The sequence below is a fragment of the Mesoplodon mirus genome, assembly GCF_964341445.2.
Source record: "Mesoplodon mirus genome assembly, chromosome: 3".
In the NCBI taxonomy this organism is placed as follows: domain Eukaryota; kingdom Metazoa; phylum Chordata; class Mammalia; order Artiodactyla; family Ziphiidae; genus Mesoplodon; species Mesoplodon mirus.
In genome coordinates, this window is record NC_138978.1 from 63,629,947 (window position 1) to 63,652,036 (window position 22,090).

Sequence of the window (22,090 nt, forward strand, 5' to 3'; positions counted from 1 at the left end):
CTACAACCTCTATAGAGTAAATTATATACCATTCACATTCCAGTTTTGATTTGTCATTTAGAAAAGGTAGAATCTACATTTTCAAGTCCATAATGATACCCATCTATTTTGAATTCTATTTTCTTGAAAAAAGGTGAAAACAATACTGTTATATTTGTCATCCCCTAAATGTGTGACATGGCAACGTAAAAACAAGTTTCTCCTTTGAGACTATTGATGATCCTTGAATATTTGGTAAATCATCACTGACCTTAAAAATCAGGCATCTGGCTCTTTTCCAAGTGGACAGTGCTTTACCTATCATTTTGTTATGTTAGGCATTTCACTCTGTTTCCAAGCAGTTTAAGTGTAGTTAAGATGTGTTTTTTTTTTCCTGCAACAATCTTGCTGTTTAATTTCATCCAGTTTGTCCTTATTAAATATCAACTCAAAATATTTGACTGAGATAATTGGGTACTGATTATTTTTGCACTGTTATGTGCAGTTCAAATTGGATCTTTATAAACACTTGAGACTTTTTAATGGCTACCTTATGCTTAATATGCATGCATAGTTTTAGTTTGGTTTGGAGATTGTTTCACTGTGCTGAATTCAGGCTCAACTTTCCATAAAAAAGGAAAAAAAAGAAAAGAAAGAAAGAAACAGCAGCTCAGTGATAAAGCAAGAACACTTTCCACTGCTTTTTCAACTCTTTCCTCTTTTTTCTTGAATTCAAAGCCAACGAAGGAATTCTGAAGTGCTGGGGGGTTACTTGGCTTTAGAACGTTGTAAAGATGGATGGTCACAGCATGCTGCCCCTTATTATTCTCTTTTCCTGGGTAGAACAGACTACTAATTATTATTTCTAAAAATAATAGAGCAATCTTAATTTTCCTTTTCCCATATGCAGGCTTAAGCACACTTTCATTTTTTAAATTCTTATTATTTTATTTATTTATTTATTTATTTATATTTTTATTTTCCATTAATTATTTCTATTTAGTTTTTAGACTTGTAGACGTGTAAGTCAAAACCACAATAACATAAATATTCCATATTTTAAGGTTTAGTGAACACCTACAACTCAGTAAGAGAACTGCTTTATGATCCACTAGACATTAGAAAAAAGAAAAGACTGATAATATTTTCTCAGCATTATGAAATGAAAACTGCATTTTAGGAGTCCAAAGACCAGAGTTCAAGTCCTTCCTCTGGCCCTCCTGTGTTACTCTGCATATGTCACTTAATTGCTCAGACTTCCTGTTGTCTCATCTATAAATAGTAATGCACTGATACCTACTTCAGAATTGTCAAGAAAATGAAATGAAATAAATTATATGGAAGTATTTCAACAACTGTAGTGTGTTATGTCAAAGCCCTCAAATGGTCTAGAATCTATATGAGTAATACAGATGAGTAATTCTTCATTTCAAACATTGAACTGAAGAATAATACTAGCTAGAAAATCACTGGTTACACTTCCAAACATTTAATAAATATCATATAGAAGATTCGGAAGGCAAGCACTGAGTATATTTGAAGTGGTTGGATTTGTTTCTTAGTAGAATTGGAACTTAAAAATATATCTTCAAGGATGGGTAAAATTTGGAATGAAAAATGAAAATCTTCCAAATATTACTGCCAGGAAGGAGCAGACTTCAATCATCCATCCATTAAATCATTAATTAAATATTTATGGAGCATTTACCATAGTCTAGGCACTGTGCTAAGGAATACCAAGAAAGATGGAGTAGCTATGGAAAGAAAAAAGATCTTTGACTTATGTCACATGATAGACACTTTAAACTTTGGACTCCAACTAATTGAAAGGTAGTACCCTGTTTACCCCAGAACTAATTGGATGAAATTTCAGATTGTAGTCAATATTGTATGCCATTGTACTTTAAAAGAAATGCTCCTGTACATTCATTGTCAAGTTTGAAGGTAACAAATGCTACCATATTTTATTACAGATCTTACTAAGCTTCCTACTCATGTAGATTGTCACTCTAAATATAAAAGATTGTGTTTATTTATAGGTGTGTAGCTTATTGCGTCCAATTCTGCTTATAATCAAGTTAAATAAATGCTCAATGAAATGCCAGTCTGATTTTTTGAAAAATGTCTGCATTTATTTCAGATTGTTTAATTAAAGATAATTATTAACACAAAATTGGAATTTTTACTTTCCTAGAAAGTAATAAATTAAGGATATTTACTCTTTGTAATTTATTTTATATCTAGTTTACAGATTTTTTAAAATTTCCTTAAGGAGTCTTAGGAAGCCTACAGACCACAAAGCAAAGGGGTTTGCAAATACTCAATTCATTACTTGTGCACTGAACGTCATTTAGGGGCTTATCTAAGTTGTCTAATTATCAAATAGACCCATTAAGCACTACATACTTCCAGTCTGGGTTGTGCTCACAAAGCAGCAAGTATAGTAATAAGTTCAATGAGGGAGAAAAATAGCCTCCATATCGTTGGAATCTTGTAAGCAAAACAAGTTGATTTTGCTTTTTAATCGATTTTTTGATGTCATGATAAAATCTCTTTTCGTTACTCATAATCCCCTGTAATCTACCTGTGGGAACACAGGGAATTCCCCTGGTTCTGCTGGAGAAAGTCCCCACAGGGATGCATCACCCTGAGGAGAGCAGCTCCTGATGTTCTATCTATCTTGTCTCCTCCACCCCCTCTCATCTCCTTGGTCTTGCAGCAAAGGGAACCTGGGGCAGTTTAACCTGCTATCCAATGTCTGTTCATGCTTGGCAGCTGGTGCAGAGTAGGGTGGTGAGAGGCTGTTCAGTGAAAGGTGATGTCCTACTAGGAAAGTGTTAGGGGTGCCAATGAATGACTGAGAGGAAGCACATGAGTTGGGGGTAAAGGTATGATAGCCACAGTATTTGAAAGGCCACTCACTAGGTTGACCACCTAGGTCACACAGAATGATCCCAGCATCATCTATTTTCCGTTATGGCAAGATTAGGAGAGATAGATTCATTCATTCATTCAAGCAACGAGTATGAACATGAAGCACCGTACTAAATTCTCCAATAGAATGGAGAATAAAACTGACATTGTCTGTGCCTCCATGGAACTTACAGTTCAGGAGAAAGGCAGGCATTAAACAGAAATCCAGAAGTCTGATATGTAATTGCAATATGTGATAAGTGCTATGATAGAAAATTCTAGGCTGCAGGGTTGAACCATATTTGGAGATCTAGTTAGATGAAGGAGTTAAAGAAAACTCTCTTAAAAAGTCATGTTATAGTGAAGATTGGAACAGTGATTAGGAGTTATTTAGATAATAGGAGGAAGATCATTTGAGGCAAAGGAAACAGCATGTAAGAAGTCCCTGAAATAGGAAGAAGTTTCAAGTGAGTATCCAAGGTACTTCAATGTGCTAGGAGGAGAGCTCCGTAATTGAAAACCATAGTTGCATGAAAAGTGTGTTTTTGCAAGGAAGCTCCTAGGGGGTTACTGTAAGCCAGTTCTACAGTGAGAAGTTAAGTTGTTTATTTGTCTCCAAAAGATCCTCATACAGAATACTTTTCCATAACTTTACTTTCCTGCTCATGTTGACTTTAATTTAGAGGTCTTCAGTGGAGAACTGGATTTTCACCAGTCATGTGCTAAGTTAATAGGGCCTTCTAGATATGCAATGCTGTCTAATAGAGTGATTACTTGTCATATTGAAATTGAAATTTAAATAAACTAAAATTCAATCAAATTTTAGAAATTACAAATTCAGCTCCTTGGTCACACTAGCCACATTCCAAGTGGGAATATACTGTGTATATGTCTAGCAGCTACTGTACTGGACAGCACAGATACTGAGCATTAGCACCATTAAAGAAATTTCTGTTACACAGTCCACATAGTAGCTAACCCCATGGGCTCTGGAGTCAGATCTGGATTTAAATTCTAATTTTTGCACTTGCTGTGTGATCCTAAGCAAGTTATTTAACATCACTGAGCCTCAGATTAGCCATGAAAAAATAAGAATAGCATGAGTAATATATATAAAGAACCTAATAAATCACCTGGCACATAATAGACATTTAGAAATACCAATACCTGATACCTCTATTTTCTTAGTCGAACTCTCTTTTCCTCCAGGCACTCAATCGTTCTTCCTCTTCCTCCTCCATACTGAGTAAATCCACTTCATCCATATTTTCACCCATGCTTCCCTTGCTTTATTCACTGGCCAGACCATCAACCCAATCCACAATTCTAGGTCAATCCAGACTTATTCTCTGATCCAGCTGAGTCTGCCAAAGCTTGGTAGAGGAAATCAATTCACTGTTGAGATGATCAGCATTATAAATGGTCAGCCTCCAGGTTCATCTAGTTGACCTCCAGCCAACTTGGCAAGCCTTTGAATCTTTTGCTTTCGCTACTCTTTTCATCTTTGATAGTACCTATCCTAACTGCAGCCTCCTCACTAGGCCCTCACCTCACCTCTGTATCAGCAGAATGAATTCACTGAACTTCCCTTTCCTACCTCTTCAAGTATATATATATATTTTTATTTACAGGGGTTCCCAATGCCAGTATTGGGACCAGTGTAAGGCTACTTTAGAAGTACTTGATTAATGTTGAAAAATATATCTACCTGGGCCTGACCCCAGTCTACTGAATGGAAATCTTTAGTACTGGAAATGGGGGAATCTGTAGTTGTATAAAGCTCTGCAGATGATTTTGTGACCTAAATTTTGGAGACACCACCAAGAGAGTTGTGGATACTGTTGCTTATAGCCTCTGATTGCTTTTTCATGCTGTTTGATATTAATCTGGATGCCCCTATTTCTTCCCAGCAGTTGACATGTAGGCTGCACTTTTCAGAGCTCTTCAATGAGTTGTTAGAGCATCTGTCTTGCCTGTGGTCATCACACTTAATCTCTCCTTGCTGGAACTATTAACACATTCCCTCTGGTGACATGCCAAGCTTGAGAGTAGCTAGAATAGCTGTGTCCCGGCTGTGCTCTAAGACTTCATTCTTGGTCATTTTGTCTGACCATCTAATGCAAACTGTAGATCATAGCTGACACTGGTGGAAGAGTTCAAGTGGCCAGAAGTGTAATCTCAAGAGGATGGAAGTCTCAGAGTTATATAATAGTTTGTACATGAACATTGCTGTATAAAACATTTAATTTTATTCAAAGTGTATTTTCCACTGGGTGTAACATTTAGCATTTCAATGACTTTTAGTGCTATTTTAATTTTATTCATCTATTACTGTGTTGTATTTTAGTTTACAGTGAGTTTCCTTGACCCCAGTTATCTTTTTCGTGGTTCTAAAAACTTAAAATATCACTAATAGAAGCAAACATTTCAATGAAAAAACCTAAATGATAAAAAACTCAACATGTAATTAGCAGATAAACATTTTTACAAATATATATATTTGTGTAGTATTATATTTAATGTAATATATACTATTTATATATGAGTATATACTAATTTAAATATTAATATTATGTTCAATAAGAATTCCATCAAAATTAAATAAGCACGATATAGTAGAATCGCAAGCATTTAGTCTCCTAGTGAAATTATCTATAGCTAATCATAGACTCATGGAAATAGTGGGTTAAAAAGCAACTAGAAAAAGATTTAAAAAATCAGAAAACCTTGATTAAATCTCAGTTGCACCTCTTAATTCCTGTGTGGCCAGGATCAGGTCACTGAACATTTTTGAACATTAGCTTCCTCATCTTCAAAATGTTCTTTCAGAAGGTTATTGTAAGGATTAGATGGAATAAATGATAAATGGTAATACATTGTAAGATATATTCATTGTTCTTGCTAAGGTCAAAGGGCACTATACAGTTTTGTAACATCTTCTGAACTCTCTAAGAAAGAATAAGTTATTTAGCACTTTAATTCATGAGGATACCAGCCCACTTTTATCCATCTGAGTATCCTTGGAAGATTGTCATAGAGTAATCCTTTAAATCTTACTGAATAAAATGAAATACAGTTTATTAAGTTCTTCATTTTGAAAATTGGCCATTTATGTGCATGGATGTTTTGTATTTTTCCAATAACCAGAACATTGTTTAGCCAGAATTTTTTTTCTCAACAGTGTCATCTGTTCTTTTTCTTTATTAAAGGCTAGTTTTCATATTTCTCCTAACATACCAGACATTTAAAATTTTAGTATATGATTTCATTCTTATTTGGGATAATTATGATTAATAATAACTACACTTGCTGAGCTCTTGTATCGTGGCGGACACAGTATAAGCACATGTACACTATTAACGTATTTAATCCTCACAACCGTCCTATGAGGTAGCTAATGTTATCCCCATTTATTGCTGAGGAAATTAAGGTATAAAGTAGCTAAGTATCTTTCCCTAAAATCATCCTTTAAGAGACAGAATGGGAGTTTAGCCCAGGCAGTCTATTCCAGAACCTAGGCTCATCACAGTTAAACTATGCGGCATTGCTAACATTGCATAATCTCTTGCATATCTGCTTGTGAGCATTCCCATAATGCAACATTTGGGCACCATGATTCTTGGTGATCTTTGATGCCAATAGCAACCATGTAAGTGAAACTCTCCTGGAGCCTTTGGCAGTACTTTCTAACTTGTATTTTAGTTTTTCTGACATACCCTCAAATATAATTACATCGAAATCAACTAGACCATTTTTGTTTTCACATTCTCTATAGTCAGATACATAAAAGGAAAAGTAATAGCCTATCTAAGAGACTGGTTTACATAGATTTCCAACCAGGGTAAGTTGTCATCCTCATCTGTATAATCACGATGACTAATTGGTTTTTAAAATTAAATCACAATTTTATGTAGATACTTGCATTTGTAGGTTATGTTTGTTGTATTTTACTATCTTGAGCTTGTAAATACTAGTGATTAACTAAAGTTCACTTAAATTGTTATTATATCATCATGAAACTTCATGTATTTTCTGAAACATGTAATCAAAATAGTGGACTGAATTAATTCGAGTCAGAATCTAGAACATTTTATATAATTTACATGGCTAATCCTTGTACTGAAACTGCAGGGGTGGTCCTGGAAGATTAATTTTGCCCCCAAATTATGTCTTAAACTCTTGAGGTTTTCACTTGATTTCCTGTCATTGTATTATTATAACCTTGAACTCTTTCTCTCACTTGAAATGATCTTCAAGTGAAACTAAGTTTCAAGTTATCATCACACATTGAGAAATGTTTTTTTGTACTTTACATACACAAGCATGGGCATATGAGTGAGCATACACACGAATATAAAGTAGTCCCTACCTATGAATGGTTTGATTTAAGGAAGTGTATTTGGAAAAGTATTTCTAAGAACCAGTGATAGCTTCTCACAGAAATAGTGTTATGTTATTCTTCCAGTACAAAAGGTTATTTATCTCATATTTCACACCATTTTACATATTGATTTTATTGGATTATCCTTTCCCAATTTCCTCTCTAGACACTAGAAATATAATTCTCTGTACTACTCACCCTAGGAGACCTTCTACCACCATAACCCACAACAACCACACCATTTTCAATACATGCTATCAGCCAGCATGTTTGTTAAAACCAGTGATATCCCATTAGAATAATTATGTAGATGTTAAAAGCTATGTTTATATTTTTAAAATGATAAATATCATTGTTTTCTGAATTTTCAAATCCTAAACACTCAATAGTTGTTTAATGTTTTCAAAATAAGCAGAGTGTGCATTGGTGGCACAAAACTGTAAGGTTTACTAAAACCAGAAAATACTAACCACAGAGTATATGCTGTTTAATATGCCAACCCAAGTTGCATTTGGTCCATTTATTATTATTTTCTGGTTGTCAGCATCAGAAGTAACTGAGAAGTGCACTTTATATTAACCATATTTTCAAGAAGGCACAATGATTAGAATTAGAAAACTCCTCCCAATTTAATCATTAGCACAGAGGAAAGCAGCAATTAAAACTCCTGAAAACTGGTATTCAGAATGTTGGTGAAAGATATGATCTTTCTTTCTAAAGGGTAACCTGATTTTTGATAAATGTGTTTGCTTTATAAGTAATCATTCTTTAGTTAATGGGTCTCTGACTTAGTTTGGACTATAACAAAATACCACAGACTGGGTGGCTGAAACAATAGACATTTATTTCTAACAGTTTTGGAGTCTTAGAAGCCTACTATCAAGGCACCAGCAGATTCTGTTCCTGGTGCAAGCCCTCTTCCTGGTTTGTAGATGACTACCTTCTCACTGTGTCCTCATATGGCAGGGGAGAATGAGCTCTGGTCTCTCTTCCTCATCTTATAAAAATACTAATTCCATCATGCGTGTCCTACCCTCATGACCTCAACTAAACTTAGTTACCTATCAAGGGCTCCACATCCAAATACCATTACCCTGGGGATTAGAGTTTCAACATATGAATGGGGGGGTGGAGGGGAAGGGTTGGAGGAATGGAGGGGATGGGGACACAAACATTCAGTCCATAACAGTCTCTAACTGGAGACTGTGCGTATGAGTTTCATCCACATGTGTTTTTATATTTTTAAAATTGGAATGTCTAAGAAAAGTCAAGCACTCTCCAGTTTACCACATTCACTGCCACTCCCTACTGTCTTACTCCTTGCTAGATACTCTTAATGGTGTGGTCTACCTGAATTGTTGACTCTTGATTTAAACCATTTAACTTGTTAAAATTTATCAAGATTTTGGTATTAAAATATTCTGTTAATTCCCTCCTGTAGGATGGAGAACCTAATAAGGGGAAGGAATCCCCCACAATATCAGAGAAGTCCTTGTAAAGAAGTTCGTGCAGCCCTTCGGAAGAGGCCTGAAGAGGAGTGTAAGTATGTTTAATAGGTTTAACTACGTTCTAGATAGACTTAGGTGAGTGGCATAGTAAAAGTAAAACGTTAACCTTTAAGTGATAAGTCAAATAACAGAGGTACTTAACAAATACTTGTTGATTCTAATTGAATTTATTTTTAAAAAGATATCATATGGTACCTGGATTCAGGCACTAAGAACATTGTTTTCTTAAGTGTTTCTCTTGTACTTCAAAATGCTCTACTAATAATTTGGTTCCATGTTCAAATGAGATTGGAAAAAGCTACACAATTTACCACATCTTTCTTAGATATCTGTACCATAAATATTATTTCCAAAGAGTCCTGAAGTAAAAAAACAAAAAAACAAAAACAAAACAAAAAACTTTTAGTGTGTTTAAAGTGAACATTTTCCATTGTCATTTGACCACAATTCTATTTCAACCTTTTTTTTTTAAACTGAGGACTCTTTGAAAATAACTTCATTAGACTAAAGAATAAATGTCTAGTAGCAAATCTAAATCCATTGATCAAAATGAAACATTTGATTTAATCGAATTTAGGAAAAGATTTTGAAATAAGTCATGTATCCCCTCAGAAAGCCATTTTAATCCATCTTTAAATTATCAAAATGTTACAATATATAATTGTAGGGATTTTATCTAAATATTGCATCTAAATATAGCATTGTTGGAGATGGTTAACATAATACTTGCATTTTAAGTTTATAAGATGACCCATAATACTAGCTTTCCTCGTGGCACTTGCATCTAATTATTTTCAGGGTACTAAATCACAATCCATTATGACAAAAATTCAGAAAAAAATTTCTGAATGATGTCTTTTTACAGGAGTTTACATTTTGTAACCATAGAGCTAATGCAGTGGGTTCACTGGTGTATATAGTTTAGTAGATTTTTAGGGTTATATTGGCATTTTAAATTAGTTTGAAGTACACCATTCCAGGTAAAGACCAAATATATTAAATCTGGGCACACTTATGGCAAGTAGAGTACCTTTGTTTTGTTTCATTTTATTATAAAGTCAATAGATAATCTGATTGGGTTGGCATCTATGTCATTCAATATAGTGTTAGTTTTCTTTTATTTGGTATATTTATAGTTTCTAGCATTATAAACAATATCCAATTAAAACTAAAATTTGAAAATGAAGTTATAGTTCATGGGCATGTTAGAACAAAAACTGTTTATAAGATTCAGACTCGTGCATAAAACTATTGCTTTTTTATTGGGTTCATCGGAAAGCTTTGGGGTTTCTCCTCTGTGCTGGTTTAACACAATCAGCTTAGTCTCTGTTATAGTTCTGCAGATTTTATTTAGAAACTTAGAGAGGGTTTTTGTGGATAAATCTATAGTTGATTCTCATGGAGTCACAGAGTATATTTAATATATACAAAGTTATTTTTCAGGCCTCTTATACTGAGTTGGTCTGTGCCAGAGGTTGACCACCTATGGTCCATTTACCAAATCCATCCCGACACCTGTTTCTGTAAATAAAATTTTATTGAAACACAGCCATCTCCTACTTATTTAGCTATTGTGTATGGCTGCTTTCCATGGCAAAGAAAGAGTTAAGCAGTGTGACAGAGACTATATGGTCCACAAAGCCAAAAGTATATACCTGATTCTTTACAGAACAAGTTTTAAAACCCTGGTCTGGGTGAGTGGTTCTCAAAGTGTGGTCTTCAGACCAGCAGCAGCATTAGCAGCACCTGGGAACTTGTAAGAAACACAAATTTTAAGGTCTACAAACCACATCTACTGAATCCAAATGTCTGAGAGTCGGATCCAGTAATCTGTGTGTTTCGAAGAAGCCCTACAGGAGACTCTGATGAAAGCTCCAGTCTGAAAACCACTAGCCTAAGTCAATGACTGACGGCAAGATGACATTAAATCACCATGGATACAAAAGACTAATGATAGACATATTTCAGAGTTAAGTCTTATTGTTTTATAACGTAAGATACATAATATAACTGTTTCCTGTGTTGTAACAAGCAAGTCCTCAACAATTGAATTGTGGCAGTCAGGACAATTTTTGAAATATCACTACAGGAGCTCAGCTGGATTGACTATGTTATTGAACATGGAAAGACATAATGAGAAATGAGAAACATGTAAAGTATTATTCTCTGCCAGAGAGGTCTTCATTATCCCTTGTTAGTTTAATGAACAGTCCTTCTTGTCCTGTACAGACCACTGTTAACTCTCTAAGAAAGAATCCTCTTTTTTAGAATGGGAGCAATATAGTAGTTAATTAAGACATTAACTTAAAAGTCACCATAAGGGTGTTTTAATGTGACACCTAATGAACAGCTGCAGGACCCTGGGTATTATTTCCTTAATCTAAGACTCAGTTTACTTATTTGAACAATGAGATTAATTAAAGAGCCTACCTTGAAGGGTTATTTGGAGATTTAAGGAAGATTTTTATTAAGTACCTGGTATAGAACTTAGGACGTGGCAAATTATTTTCCTCCTCTCTCTCTTCCGCTTCATTTATTATTATTGTTCTTCTTTTTTCAAACTAACCATCTGAGAATAGAAAGCATGATTTGATCATAGAAATGAAAATCTACAGAAATTATAACCACTATTTTTAGAAATAATAATATAAAACAAGGAACAGGTTGTAAACAAATGACATAAAGCTGGAATTCTTGCAGCAATATTAGATAGTAATTCGTGTTAGATAGTAATTTGTCTCACACAAGTTCTTTCCCTATGATTCTACAAATTCAACATGGGATCTAGACCAAGACTTACTGGTCAGTTCTCATGGAAAGCTGCCACCTTAGAAAATCATCATAGAAAGCCAAATGATAGTGGCTTTGTTTTACTGAGAATTGAAAGAATAGTGGAACTTGACTCAGGCAATAGGATCCTCCAAATGCAAGGTGAGCCCTCTTGAATTTGGAGATATTGCAAATAAGAGGATTTTGCTAAATAACAGAATTCATACTGCTGTCTTTTATAATCTTTTATAGTTTTTACAATATTATCAATATTAATATCAACATTAGGTCACCAGACATAGCTCTTAACCAATTATTTCATGTGAATTATATCTAACTATATTACATTTAACATAGTCAAGCAAACTTTCAGTAAAAATTGATTCTTGTAAAAGACAGACTTTTAAATATGTTCAAGTTACTTACCATTAAAAAATAAAAATAAAAACTTTGTCCTCAAAACCAAAGCACCATTCAGCTACAGCCCTACATTCTCAGACTGTTCTCAGGCTAACTTCTCAAAGGAGTTATCTATACTCACTCCATTTACTTACCCCCGACTCATTCCTCCAAATCAATGCAGTCTGGCTCCTACCCAATCACTCTGCTGAAACGGCTTTCATTCAGACCACTAATAGTCTCTTTATGATACTATATTAGTTTTATATTGCTATGTAATAAATTACCACAAACTTACTGGCTTAAAACACTTTATCTCACAGTTTCTTTGGGTCAAGAATCCAGGTAGGGCTTGTCTAGGTTCTCTGCCTCAGGGTCTCACCAGGCTGAAGTTTCATCATGAGCTCAATTGGGGAAGAACCTACTTCCAAGCTTACTTAGGCTTGAATTCACTTTCTTGTGTATTCACTTTCTTGTGGTTCTATGACCAAGGGCCCCTCTTTTTGCTGACTTCCAGCTGAGGGCCATCTTTAGGGTCTAGAGATCTCTGCAGTTCCTTGATATATGTACATTCTCAGTATGGCTGTTTACTTCATTATTTATACTAAAAACTTATAAATAAATAAAAGTTGAACTAAAAAATATTCAAGTAACCCACAGGAAGTCAAGAGAAAAAAAATAGAGGAATTAGAAACCAAGGGGGGCTTCCCTGGTGACGCAGTGGTTGGGAGTCCGCCTGCCGATGCAGGGGACACGGGTTCGTGCCCCAGTCCGGGAAGATCCCACATTCCACGGAGCGGCTGGGCCCGTGATCCATGGCTGCTGAGCCTGCGCGTCCGGAACCTGTGCTCCGCAATGGGAGAGGCCACAACAGTGAGAGGCCTGCATACCGAAAAAAAAAAAAAAAAAAAAAAAAAAAAGAGAGAGAGAAAACCTGTCAGATTGGTTAAGAAAAAAAAAAAAGAGAGAGAAAAAGTTGCTATACAAAATGCCTTTTAAATGTAAAAATATGAAAAGGTTATACATAAAAGGATAGAAAAAGTATTTAAATGAAAGCTTGAATGACTATATTTATATCAGAAAAAAGTAAGTCCAGAGTAAAACATAGTAAAGAAGATAATTTCATAATGATAAAGAGGTCAGTTCACCAAGAGGATATAACAGTCCTAAACAATCCTAAATGTTTATGACTTCAATTTAGTTTTTTACAAATTTGTATTTTCTTAAACTTTGTTTCAATAACTTTGCTATGTTGTCTCTTTTAAATTTTTTACTCAGTCCAATTTAGTTTTCAATAGCTAAGTAATTCTTGGTAGCATAGTTGTGATTGTGGCCTGTTTAAAAGAAAAAAAAAACAACACAATTGTTTTCATATAGAGAAATATCTATGAAGGTATAATTTTTCCTCAAAATTTCCCTGAGTCCATACTGTGTGAACTAAAATTCCACAGAGCCTTTCTGTTCAGTTTCTGAAGAATAAGAAAAATTAATTGAAAAGTTTTTCTTTCTTTATTTTACCATCATAAAATTTAAATTCCTAATAACATAATTCTATCCTTATAGCATTGATATTTTACTTTTCCTTAATATAAACAATCTGTTTTATATTATCAGGAGATAACATTTAAAATTATTTTGTTTTCAAATAACTGAATGCTACCTTTCCAAATGTCAAAATATTCTTGTATTAACCAGTTTGGTGAAAATCATGATAATTAGTCAGGTTCCTGCCTTCATATTAGAAGTTACTGAACATGATTTAACCTTTCGCTGATGATTCAAGGACAGTTTTATAAATACACATTTCTGTCTAGAATTCCATCTGGGCATCCCTCCAAATCAAGTTGTCATCTTTCACTTCTGTTGTGATTGTTCTTGCTTTTTAGTTACCCATTCTTTTGGCATTCTGTTTCCCATTTTAGTTTTCTCCTTCAGAGAGCTGATGCACCATCCTTATTAAGAAGTTTATATTAAGTATGTGTCAATGAATCAAGGATTGAAAACCAGTCAAGCCTTGGATGATTTATGGTAAATAGGATAAAGGAGTAGGGAACACTAGACACATTGTAAGAAGTGGAGTGCCTTAATTAAGAAGATCCTAAGGCTACCCTTCTTCTCATGGACTTCATCTCAATTTTGTGGTGAATCCCCAGATACTTGTATTCTTTACCAGGTTCCTATTTCAAACTATGTATTAATGACTCAAGTATGATGTTGATGACCGGGTGTTACTGTCATCTCACTCACTTGGTCTGGGGGCTTATGCAGTGGGTGTGGGGAAGGGCGCATATCTGCTAAGGAAATTTGAAGTAATCCTCAGGATGGTAACACCATGTTATGTAGTTATAGGCCTCACACATGTGCATAACAATGTCAGTATGCAGAAGAGTTACTATCTTTTCTCGGGCTTCTCTTTACGCTAGCAAACCTCCTAGATGATCCTAGAAAATGTTCCCTGTCATTTCACTAGCCTAAATTGGGATAAATTCCTATTCCTGTACCATTACTATACACCATAAGACTGCTATGCACTCATTGGCTTAAGCCTGTTATACTGGACCGATCAGGTTCAAGAACTGGTTTGGTATTAAAAGTAATCCTAGATAAGGTAAGGAAATGAAAGTAAGATTATGTATTTGCCATTTGACCTAGCATAATGGAACAGGTAAGGTTATTCAGCACGGTATCCTATGCTATTGTTTGTATTGTATATTTGTCTGTATATACTTAGCTATCCCAAAATATTTTAGGGATGGGAATGGGAACAAGGAACAGAAGAGGTGGTACTTGGGAGATCAAGAATCTGGGCACTGATATTAAAGTGACTTCCAGGCCTCTATTAATCATTCACAGCCCTCTTTTCCTATCTAAGCCCTACAATTTGTGGGCAGTTATGTGTCCATTATCTTCAACTGCTCCTTTAACTTTCCTTAAAATACAGTTCCTTCTGGTTTGGAATGAGACCCATTTCCCTACATCTCCCTTCCATTCTAGAGCCAGCCCTTCTTTCTTTCAAATTTGAACTATTATTAGCCATATTGTATAGATGAAGCTGTAGGGTCTCAGACATGTTAAATAATTTATGCAAGGTCACACAGCTAGTAAGTGCCAAAGCTGGGATGCAAACGTTCGTTTGACTCCAGAAGCTACCTTATTCCTACTGTTCCATGCTATATACCTACACTACAGTATTCTGTGTCCTCATTTTAGCTCTCCAGGATTCATTTTCTGAATTTTTAAACATAAACTATCATACAAAGAAATGTATATAATGTGTATATAGCTTAAAGAATTGTAAATTAACAGTCATGTATCTAAAACATCAGGTTTGCTGAATTACACATTCCTACCCAGCTCTGCTTATCGTTTTAGTTAGCATATCCATTCTAGGAGACTAGTCCTTCCCACTCCTCATTTCTTAGGTCTTTCTTTAGGTGACCCTTTCTTAATTCCTACAACAAAGCCAAAGGAATAATATACATGGTTTTAGTACAAGGGGGCTCAAGAGAAACAAGTGGTCAGTGTTTTCTCATTAGCTAGAAAATCTTACTCTTGTTTAACTTTATTAATATCTTAGATTGTGACTATACAGTGTCATAACAAAAAATAACGTTGCATTTTCAACTTGAATTTTATCAGCACACCTGAAATTATTACATGTTGCTTACTAATAATTTTGGCATGAGGTAAAAGTAAGATTAAAGGGAGGTTAGATTAAATTAGACTTACAGCCTGAACCTTCTTAGACCAATTGGAAAATTGAAATCAGGCTCAAGCAAACTTTGTACAAAGTTGATGTATTTTAGACAGTTTTTCCATTCAAGGTAATAATAGAAATTCAGGCAAAAATATGTCTTAAACTCTTCTCTGGAATATCTCCAGGTTTAAACCAGCTTCCTTAGCTATCTGCAGCCATATTTCTCCCAAGATTCTATTTAGGATATAATTTTAGAAAAGATCCACTAGCACTAATTTTCCTAGCACCTTTGGCTTAGCAAACCATTCGCTTGAGTTAGGGCTTGACTCTTCACTGGACTTCTCTTTTTGTTTGTTTAAATTAATTAATTTTTTTTTTTTTTTGGCTGCATTGTGTCTTCGTTGTTGGGTCTTCGCTGTGGTGCACGGCCTTCTCATTGCGGTGGCTTCTCTTGCTGCAGAGCTCAGGCTCTAGGTGCGTGGGCTTCAGTAGTTGTGACACGTGGGCTCAGTAGTTGTGGCTTACAGGCTCTAGAGTGCAGGCTCAGTAGTAGTGGCATACAGGCTTTGTTGCTTTGCGGCATGTGGGATCTTCCCAGACCAGGGATTGAACCCATGTCCCCTGAATTGTCAGGCAGATTCTCCACCACTGTGCCACCAGGGAAGTCCCTGGACTTCTTTTAAAATGCAAATTCATTTGAGGGTAATGCTAGTCAAATCTTAAGACTATCATAAAAGTGATTTTAGATCACTAATCTCAGTAATCGCAAGGAATCAAATTTCAAGAGATGTTTGAATGCCCAGGAAGAGAAAGGAAAGGTCAAAAAATGGTTACATAGGTGAGGAGTTTGAAAAACAAATTCACTTGCTACATATTTTTGCTAAGCGTTGGTTCTTTTATCTGGTGAAAGCCTTCTTCAAATAAAATTTCAGTCCTTTCTATATCCTTCTGTATATTTCAGTAGTTACCACTCTACTAATTTATTCCTTCTTTATGAAAAGTTCTCCTTCTCTCCTTGGCAGAGGGCAGGACCTCCCTCCTATTAGTCCCTGAAACACTTTGCACAGATTATTAATGCAGTACTTACAACACAGTATTTTATCATTTGCTTTCATGTCTATTTTTTCCCCGTTGGGTTGTTAGTTGCTTAAGGGCAGGCAGATACATCTTATTCATTTGTCTACCACTAGCATTAAGCACAATATTTGATATATAAGTATCACTCTAATAGAGATTTACCAAAAACAAATGAACTATAAAAGATACAACTTGATTCATGCCATGATACTTATTGGAGTTTAAAGGCATCCAATAAGTAGTTTCCGTATTCCAGACCAATTTTGGAACCAATTAAGATATTGACAAGATGTCAGGAAGTTAGAGATCAATCATCAACTTTATTACTTTTAAAAGCTAGATTGGAGGACATAGCTGTGATGTTTGGCAACAATGGACTTCTTCATACTGTACTCAAGATTTATGCATACTTAACTGACTCAGCCACAGCAGTACAGAAAAGCCACAGGCCTCCTCATGTGGGGAATTCCTCCTATAAAATTTATAGCAATGAGAAACAGACCAGTGTACTGTGTCTTTCCTGAAGCAGCTTCACCCCAAAGAAAGATGGAGGAAAGTGTTGGGCTATGCATGTCAAGTTCTTCAAATAATTGGTAAATAATTGCATTTCCTAATAAGAGTTAGAAATGAGATAAGAGGTCAATAGTGTTGGGGAAATCTCTCCACAAAGAAAATAAGTGAGTGGATAAGAAGCACCTCCACTTGCAATGTTCCTTAGAATTTTTATCTCTTAAACTACTGAGCTTAAACATTTATTAGGGCAGTCTCTGCCATATATAAACTGCTATTCTTTCATGGACTCTTCTGGTATCATCAGGGACAGAGAGGAGGAGCAGGGTAGATTTAACTCCAAGACCACTGTAAACCAAAATCTTGACACTTCATGTTCTACTTGTCATCCCAAATAATGTCCTGCATGGTTAGCAAGGCTTCTGCAATATGATTAAATTACATTCATTTATTCAACAAATATCTACTGTTTGAGTGCCTACCATGTGCCTCTCTCCCTGTTCTGGGTGTTTGTGATACATTGTGAGAAAAAAATTAAAAATCAAACCAAAAAAGGCAAACATTTCCATTCTCAACAGTTTTGCTCTTGTTGGGGAAAGCAGACATTAAACAAAATAAATGAGTTATAATTCATTAGAAAATGATTCAGACAGTGGATAAAAGTGCAAAGTTATGGGGGTTTAGGATTAGAGAGAGATTTGAGGGCAATTTCAAGTAGGGAGACTAGAATATGTAGAACTTTTACAAAAGATGGCATATGTACAAGGAGATGAAGGAGTTAGCCACACCAGTTTACAAATTGTAAACTCTATGACTTCTGTATTTAAATTTAACTGGAAGAACTCTCCCATCCATAGGTTAATTTTGGCATGATGCATAGGTGATATAATGGGGAATAGTTACCTATACATACTATCTCCTCTCTCAGAGAGAAGCTATTAAGACACTTTGCCTTTTTGCAAGGTTTAGAAATGTGCAATGCTGAATACCCTAGTTCAGCTTGTTTGCAGTGCCTTTTTCCCCAGGCAATATTTTCAAACCTTTGAAAATTGTTGCCTCTTTGAGTGCCAGAGATGGGCTGAATGTGGGTCTGTCTAATAGCATGGTTTCTAAAAGTCGGGTGAACAAGTGTCTTTAGTCCTGGAACCCTAGTGCCCTTTGCCATATGTACTGTTATGGAATTGCTGAGGCCTATGTAGCTGCTGTCATTGTTATCTGTTTCATCTGGAGAATTAACTTCAGCATGCTCCTGGCCTAAAGCAGCTGTTGTTACTTCAGAAATGCGTTCCTCTAGGGACCTAATGAGGCTAAGCGTCTGCTCTTTCAATAAACTTGCTTTTTTCAACATTGGGCTATTCCATGCAGGCCTTGAGTAGAATCTCTTTCTGTATATCTTTTTCACAGAAGTGAAATAGGCCCATAGTGTTTCATCTCCCTCTATTGTTCTACTGATTTTAGGGTAATGTTGCCAGATAAAATACAAGACACCTGATTAAATTTGAGTTCAGATAAGCAACAAAAATTTTTTTACTGTAAGTACATCTCATATGAGATTTAGGTCACATTTAAAATGAAAATATTATTCATTCCTTATCTGAAACTCAGGTAAAGCTGTTTGTATTTGGATTCTACAGAAAAACAAAAATAGTAGCATATATGTGTGTGTGTGTGTGTGTGTGTGTGTGTGTGTGTTTATATATATTTAAGGAATTGGTTCACATGATTATTGTGGCTGGCAGGTCCAAAACCTGCAGGCTGAAGAGCCAGGAAGAAGCTGATACATCAATACAAATCCGAAGTCCATCTGCTAGAAGAATTCCTTCTTTCTCCAGGGAAGTCAGTCTCTTTCTATAAAGACCTTCAACTGATTTGATAAGCCCCACCCACTGTATGGAGGGCAATCTGTTTTACTCAAAATCTACTGATTTAAATGTAAATTTCATCCAAAAACACCCTCACAGAAGCACCCAGAATAATGTTTGACCACATACCCAGGCATTGTGTACCAATCAGTTTGACACATAAAACTAACTATTACAGTGTCTTATTTTTATTCATTAAATCTGGCAGCTCTATTTCAGGGGGTCTGAACTGAGTTTCTAAGAGTTTATATTGTTCCTATAGGTGATCTATTTCTTTCTTTAATAGTGTAAAACTAGTACTATTTCCTAGTACTTTGTTTTTTAGGTTTTCACTGCTTTTGGACTCATATTTTTTGTAACATATTTTTCTAAACTTTGTCTCATGAGGTCTCTTATATGAGAAATATGAAATCAGTAAATTATGAGTCTTTCAATAGACTTCACTATTCAAATAAATCATATCCATCCTCACCTGTCTGGGTTGGATAATCCCATTGAGGAAAAAATTTCCCATGAAGTCAGGATCAAAATCCAGACTTGATCTCTTATTGTTCTGCATGCCTTTTCCTGTAATATGTCTCCTTTAATATGCTTTGTCTTTGCTGGATCTTCCTTTAAAATGCTAACTTTATAAATTTCTGGAGGGTTTCCTTAGGGCAAGGCAATACCTGTACCCTCATCTATAATGATTTTATCACTTTGAAACTCCCCTAATAATGCTTTAAATATATTTTTTCCTATCCTTAAATTTGTCCAGGTTTTGTGATGCTTTGGTATCATGTCCCCATTCTTCAAGTTGTGGTTCCCAATTGCTGTCACTTTGAAAAGCCACATTCTCAGTAGTTTCCCAGACCCTGCCATCTCTTGGGGATTCGTTCCAGATTGCTCTCTAAAATTCTGTCTCTCTGTTTTGGTTAGATTTCTTTAGGCTCCTGTCATAATTGTTTGACTTGGTATAGCTGAAACATCTCTCGCTTTTCGACTTTCTTCTTTAAGATTCATCAGAGCTGAGTCTGTCCATTTCCTTTTAATATTTGTATCTCTTGGCCTGGAAGTTCCCATTTTCTATTTCATATCTGTCTAATATATCCTATAAAATCTCAATATTTCTCCTAAGGAAAGTTCTCTTTTCCTCCAATATAATTAGCCAGTTTTCCTTTATTTTGTTTCTATTCTTCTACTGCTTCTGTTCTGATAGTAAAACTGAAGCATATTTCTTTTCATACCATTTCAATTCCTCCTGGATACCTTAACAAACTCAATTCTTAAAGACCAAGTGCTCCAAACAGACTTTATTATTTCTTTTTGTGACCTTTATATATGCAGTCTTTTCAGTGACATGTTTGTTATCTTTTTCAATTCCACCTAGGAGAGGGCAGATTCTCTTCATTAAAAGGGCTCCCTGTTACTTTTCATTTGTTTATTAATCAAATTCACTACTCTTCTGTGGATACATCCACAATGAGAGTTCTCTAATTTATAAGGCCATGGACAGGGCTTATGTGGGTATCAAGCCCAAAGTTCAAGGTCAAACTACAGCAGCTTAAACACTGTGGCCAATGCCCACTAAGATCAGCAAGGCCAATACAGTGTTGATAAAACAGCCCTATCTGTGCAAAAACAACTGCTTGCCTAAGAATAAAACTGCTGTGAACTGTAATAAACCCCCAATCAAATCTTGTGTGGCCTACTTGCTAAAGCTGAAAGCCCATAGTTCCATGTCCTGGCCCCATCAAAAACTTCTCCAGGTGCTATTTACCTCACCAAAATTCACTTTTTGCCTATTTGTTTTTATTACTGATAACACTAACACTTGAGGATGTAGCTCAAGTGCCTGGCTACCGTGATCTTCCTATGAATTAGCTCATGTAGCTTCATTCCACGGGGCCTAGTGCTGTACAACTAGAAACTTGCAGGGTGAAACAAGATGTCCCAGGCAGGATCCAGAGGAGGGAGGGGAGGGGTTCTGAGTGTAGCATCTACTCTCAGTTCTTCTTCAGAACTCACCAATCAGCATCCCTGGAAAAGAGAAAATGGGGCAAGAGCCCAGGAAGGGTAGGGAAAATGTCTCCTTGTAGAATCCTGAGAAGTAGGCAACATGTCTGACCCCACCTCCAGCACTCCTGTGGCACTCACAACCAGGAACCAACTCTGGCAGAAGTCCTTACAGCTTTTGTCTGCCATGATGTGACTGCACATCGATGTCTAGAACTCCTGTTGCAGAATGAAAAACCAACCAAGAGAGCTTCCTTACCCCTAGGTGGAAAGGGTACTCATACCATGGAAATAGCTACTCCAGTGAAATTCCTTCACAAAGTCTCCTTCTCTTTCAATAATCTGATCCCTTTTAAATCATTGATCTGGCTGGGGTGGGGGTCCAAAACAGTAGAACCTGAATTTAGCTAGCATAGACCAGCTAGGCGTAGTTCAGAGCACAGATCCTGGAGCCAAGCCACTGGCATCTGAGTGCCAACTTTACTACCTACCAGCTGTGTGATGTAGGCAAGTTACTTAATCTCTCTGTGCCTCAGCTTATTCATTGAAAACAATAGGGAAGATTAAATTAGCTAATATATGTAAAGCTTTTAGAACAATTTCTGGCTCTATATAATTATTTGCTATTATTATTACTTCATAAATTCCACATACATCAGTCTGGCTTTGGAATATCACCTCTATAGTATCTTGCTGCCTCTACTGAAGTCTATGTTTGAGCAACCCATTATAATTGTGAGTCCATCTAGTTCTTCTGCTGGCCTAGCAAAAAAACCAAATTAACCTGGCACCTTCATGTCCATCCTTACAGTACTGGATGGGAAGCCAGAATAACCATGATGCCACGAGCTATTTCCACCTCTGGTGAGGCTGGTTCCATTACTTCATAGAATAGCAATACTAGCTCCTGAAAAAAATTATCTAGGATCTGGGAGACACATTCAACTTCCTCATTCAATCCAAGGGGGAAGAGAGGAGCAAAAGAGGAAAAAAGGGACAG

General features: G+C 35.8%; 1 protein-coding gene across 2 annotated transcripts in view; it reads left to right on the forward strand.

Moving 5' to 3' along the window:
* LRRC7 (leucine rich repeat containing 7) overlaps window positions 1-22,090 on the forward strand; it is a gene marked incomplete at its 3' end in the record, with an annotated part of 502,056 nt that overhangs the window by 104,405 nt on the left and 375,561 nt on the right. For both annotated transcript variants that reach the window (XM_082614056.1, XM_082614055.1), the window contains exon 2: window positions 8,715-8,812. In XM_082614056.1, coding sequence (XP_082470182.1) covers window positions 8,715-8,812 — 98 coding nt within the window. The remainder of the gene's footprint in view (window positions 1-8,714; window positions 8,813-22,090) is intronic.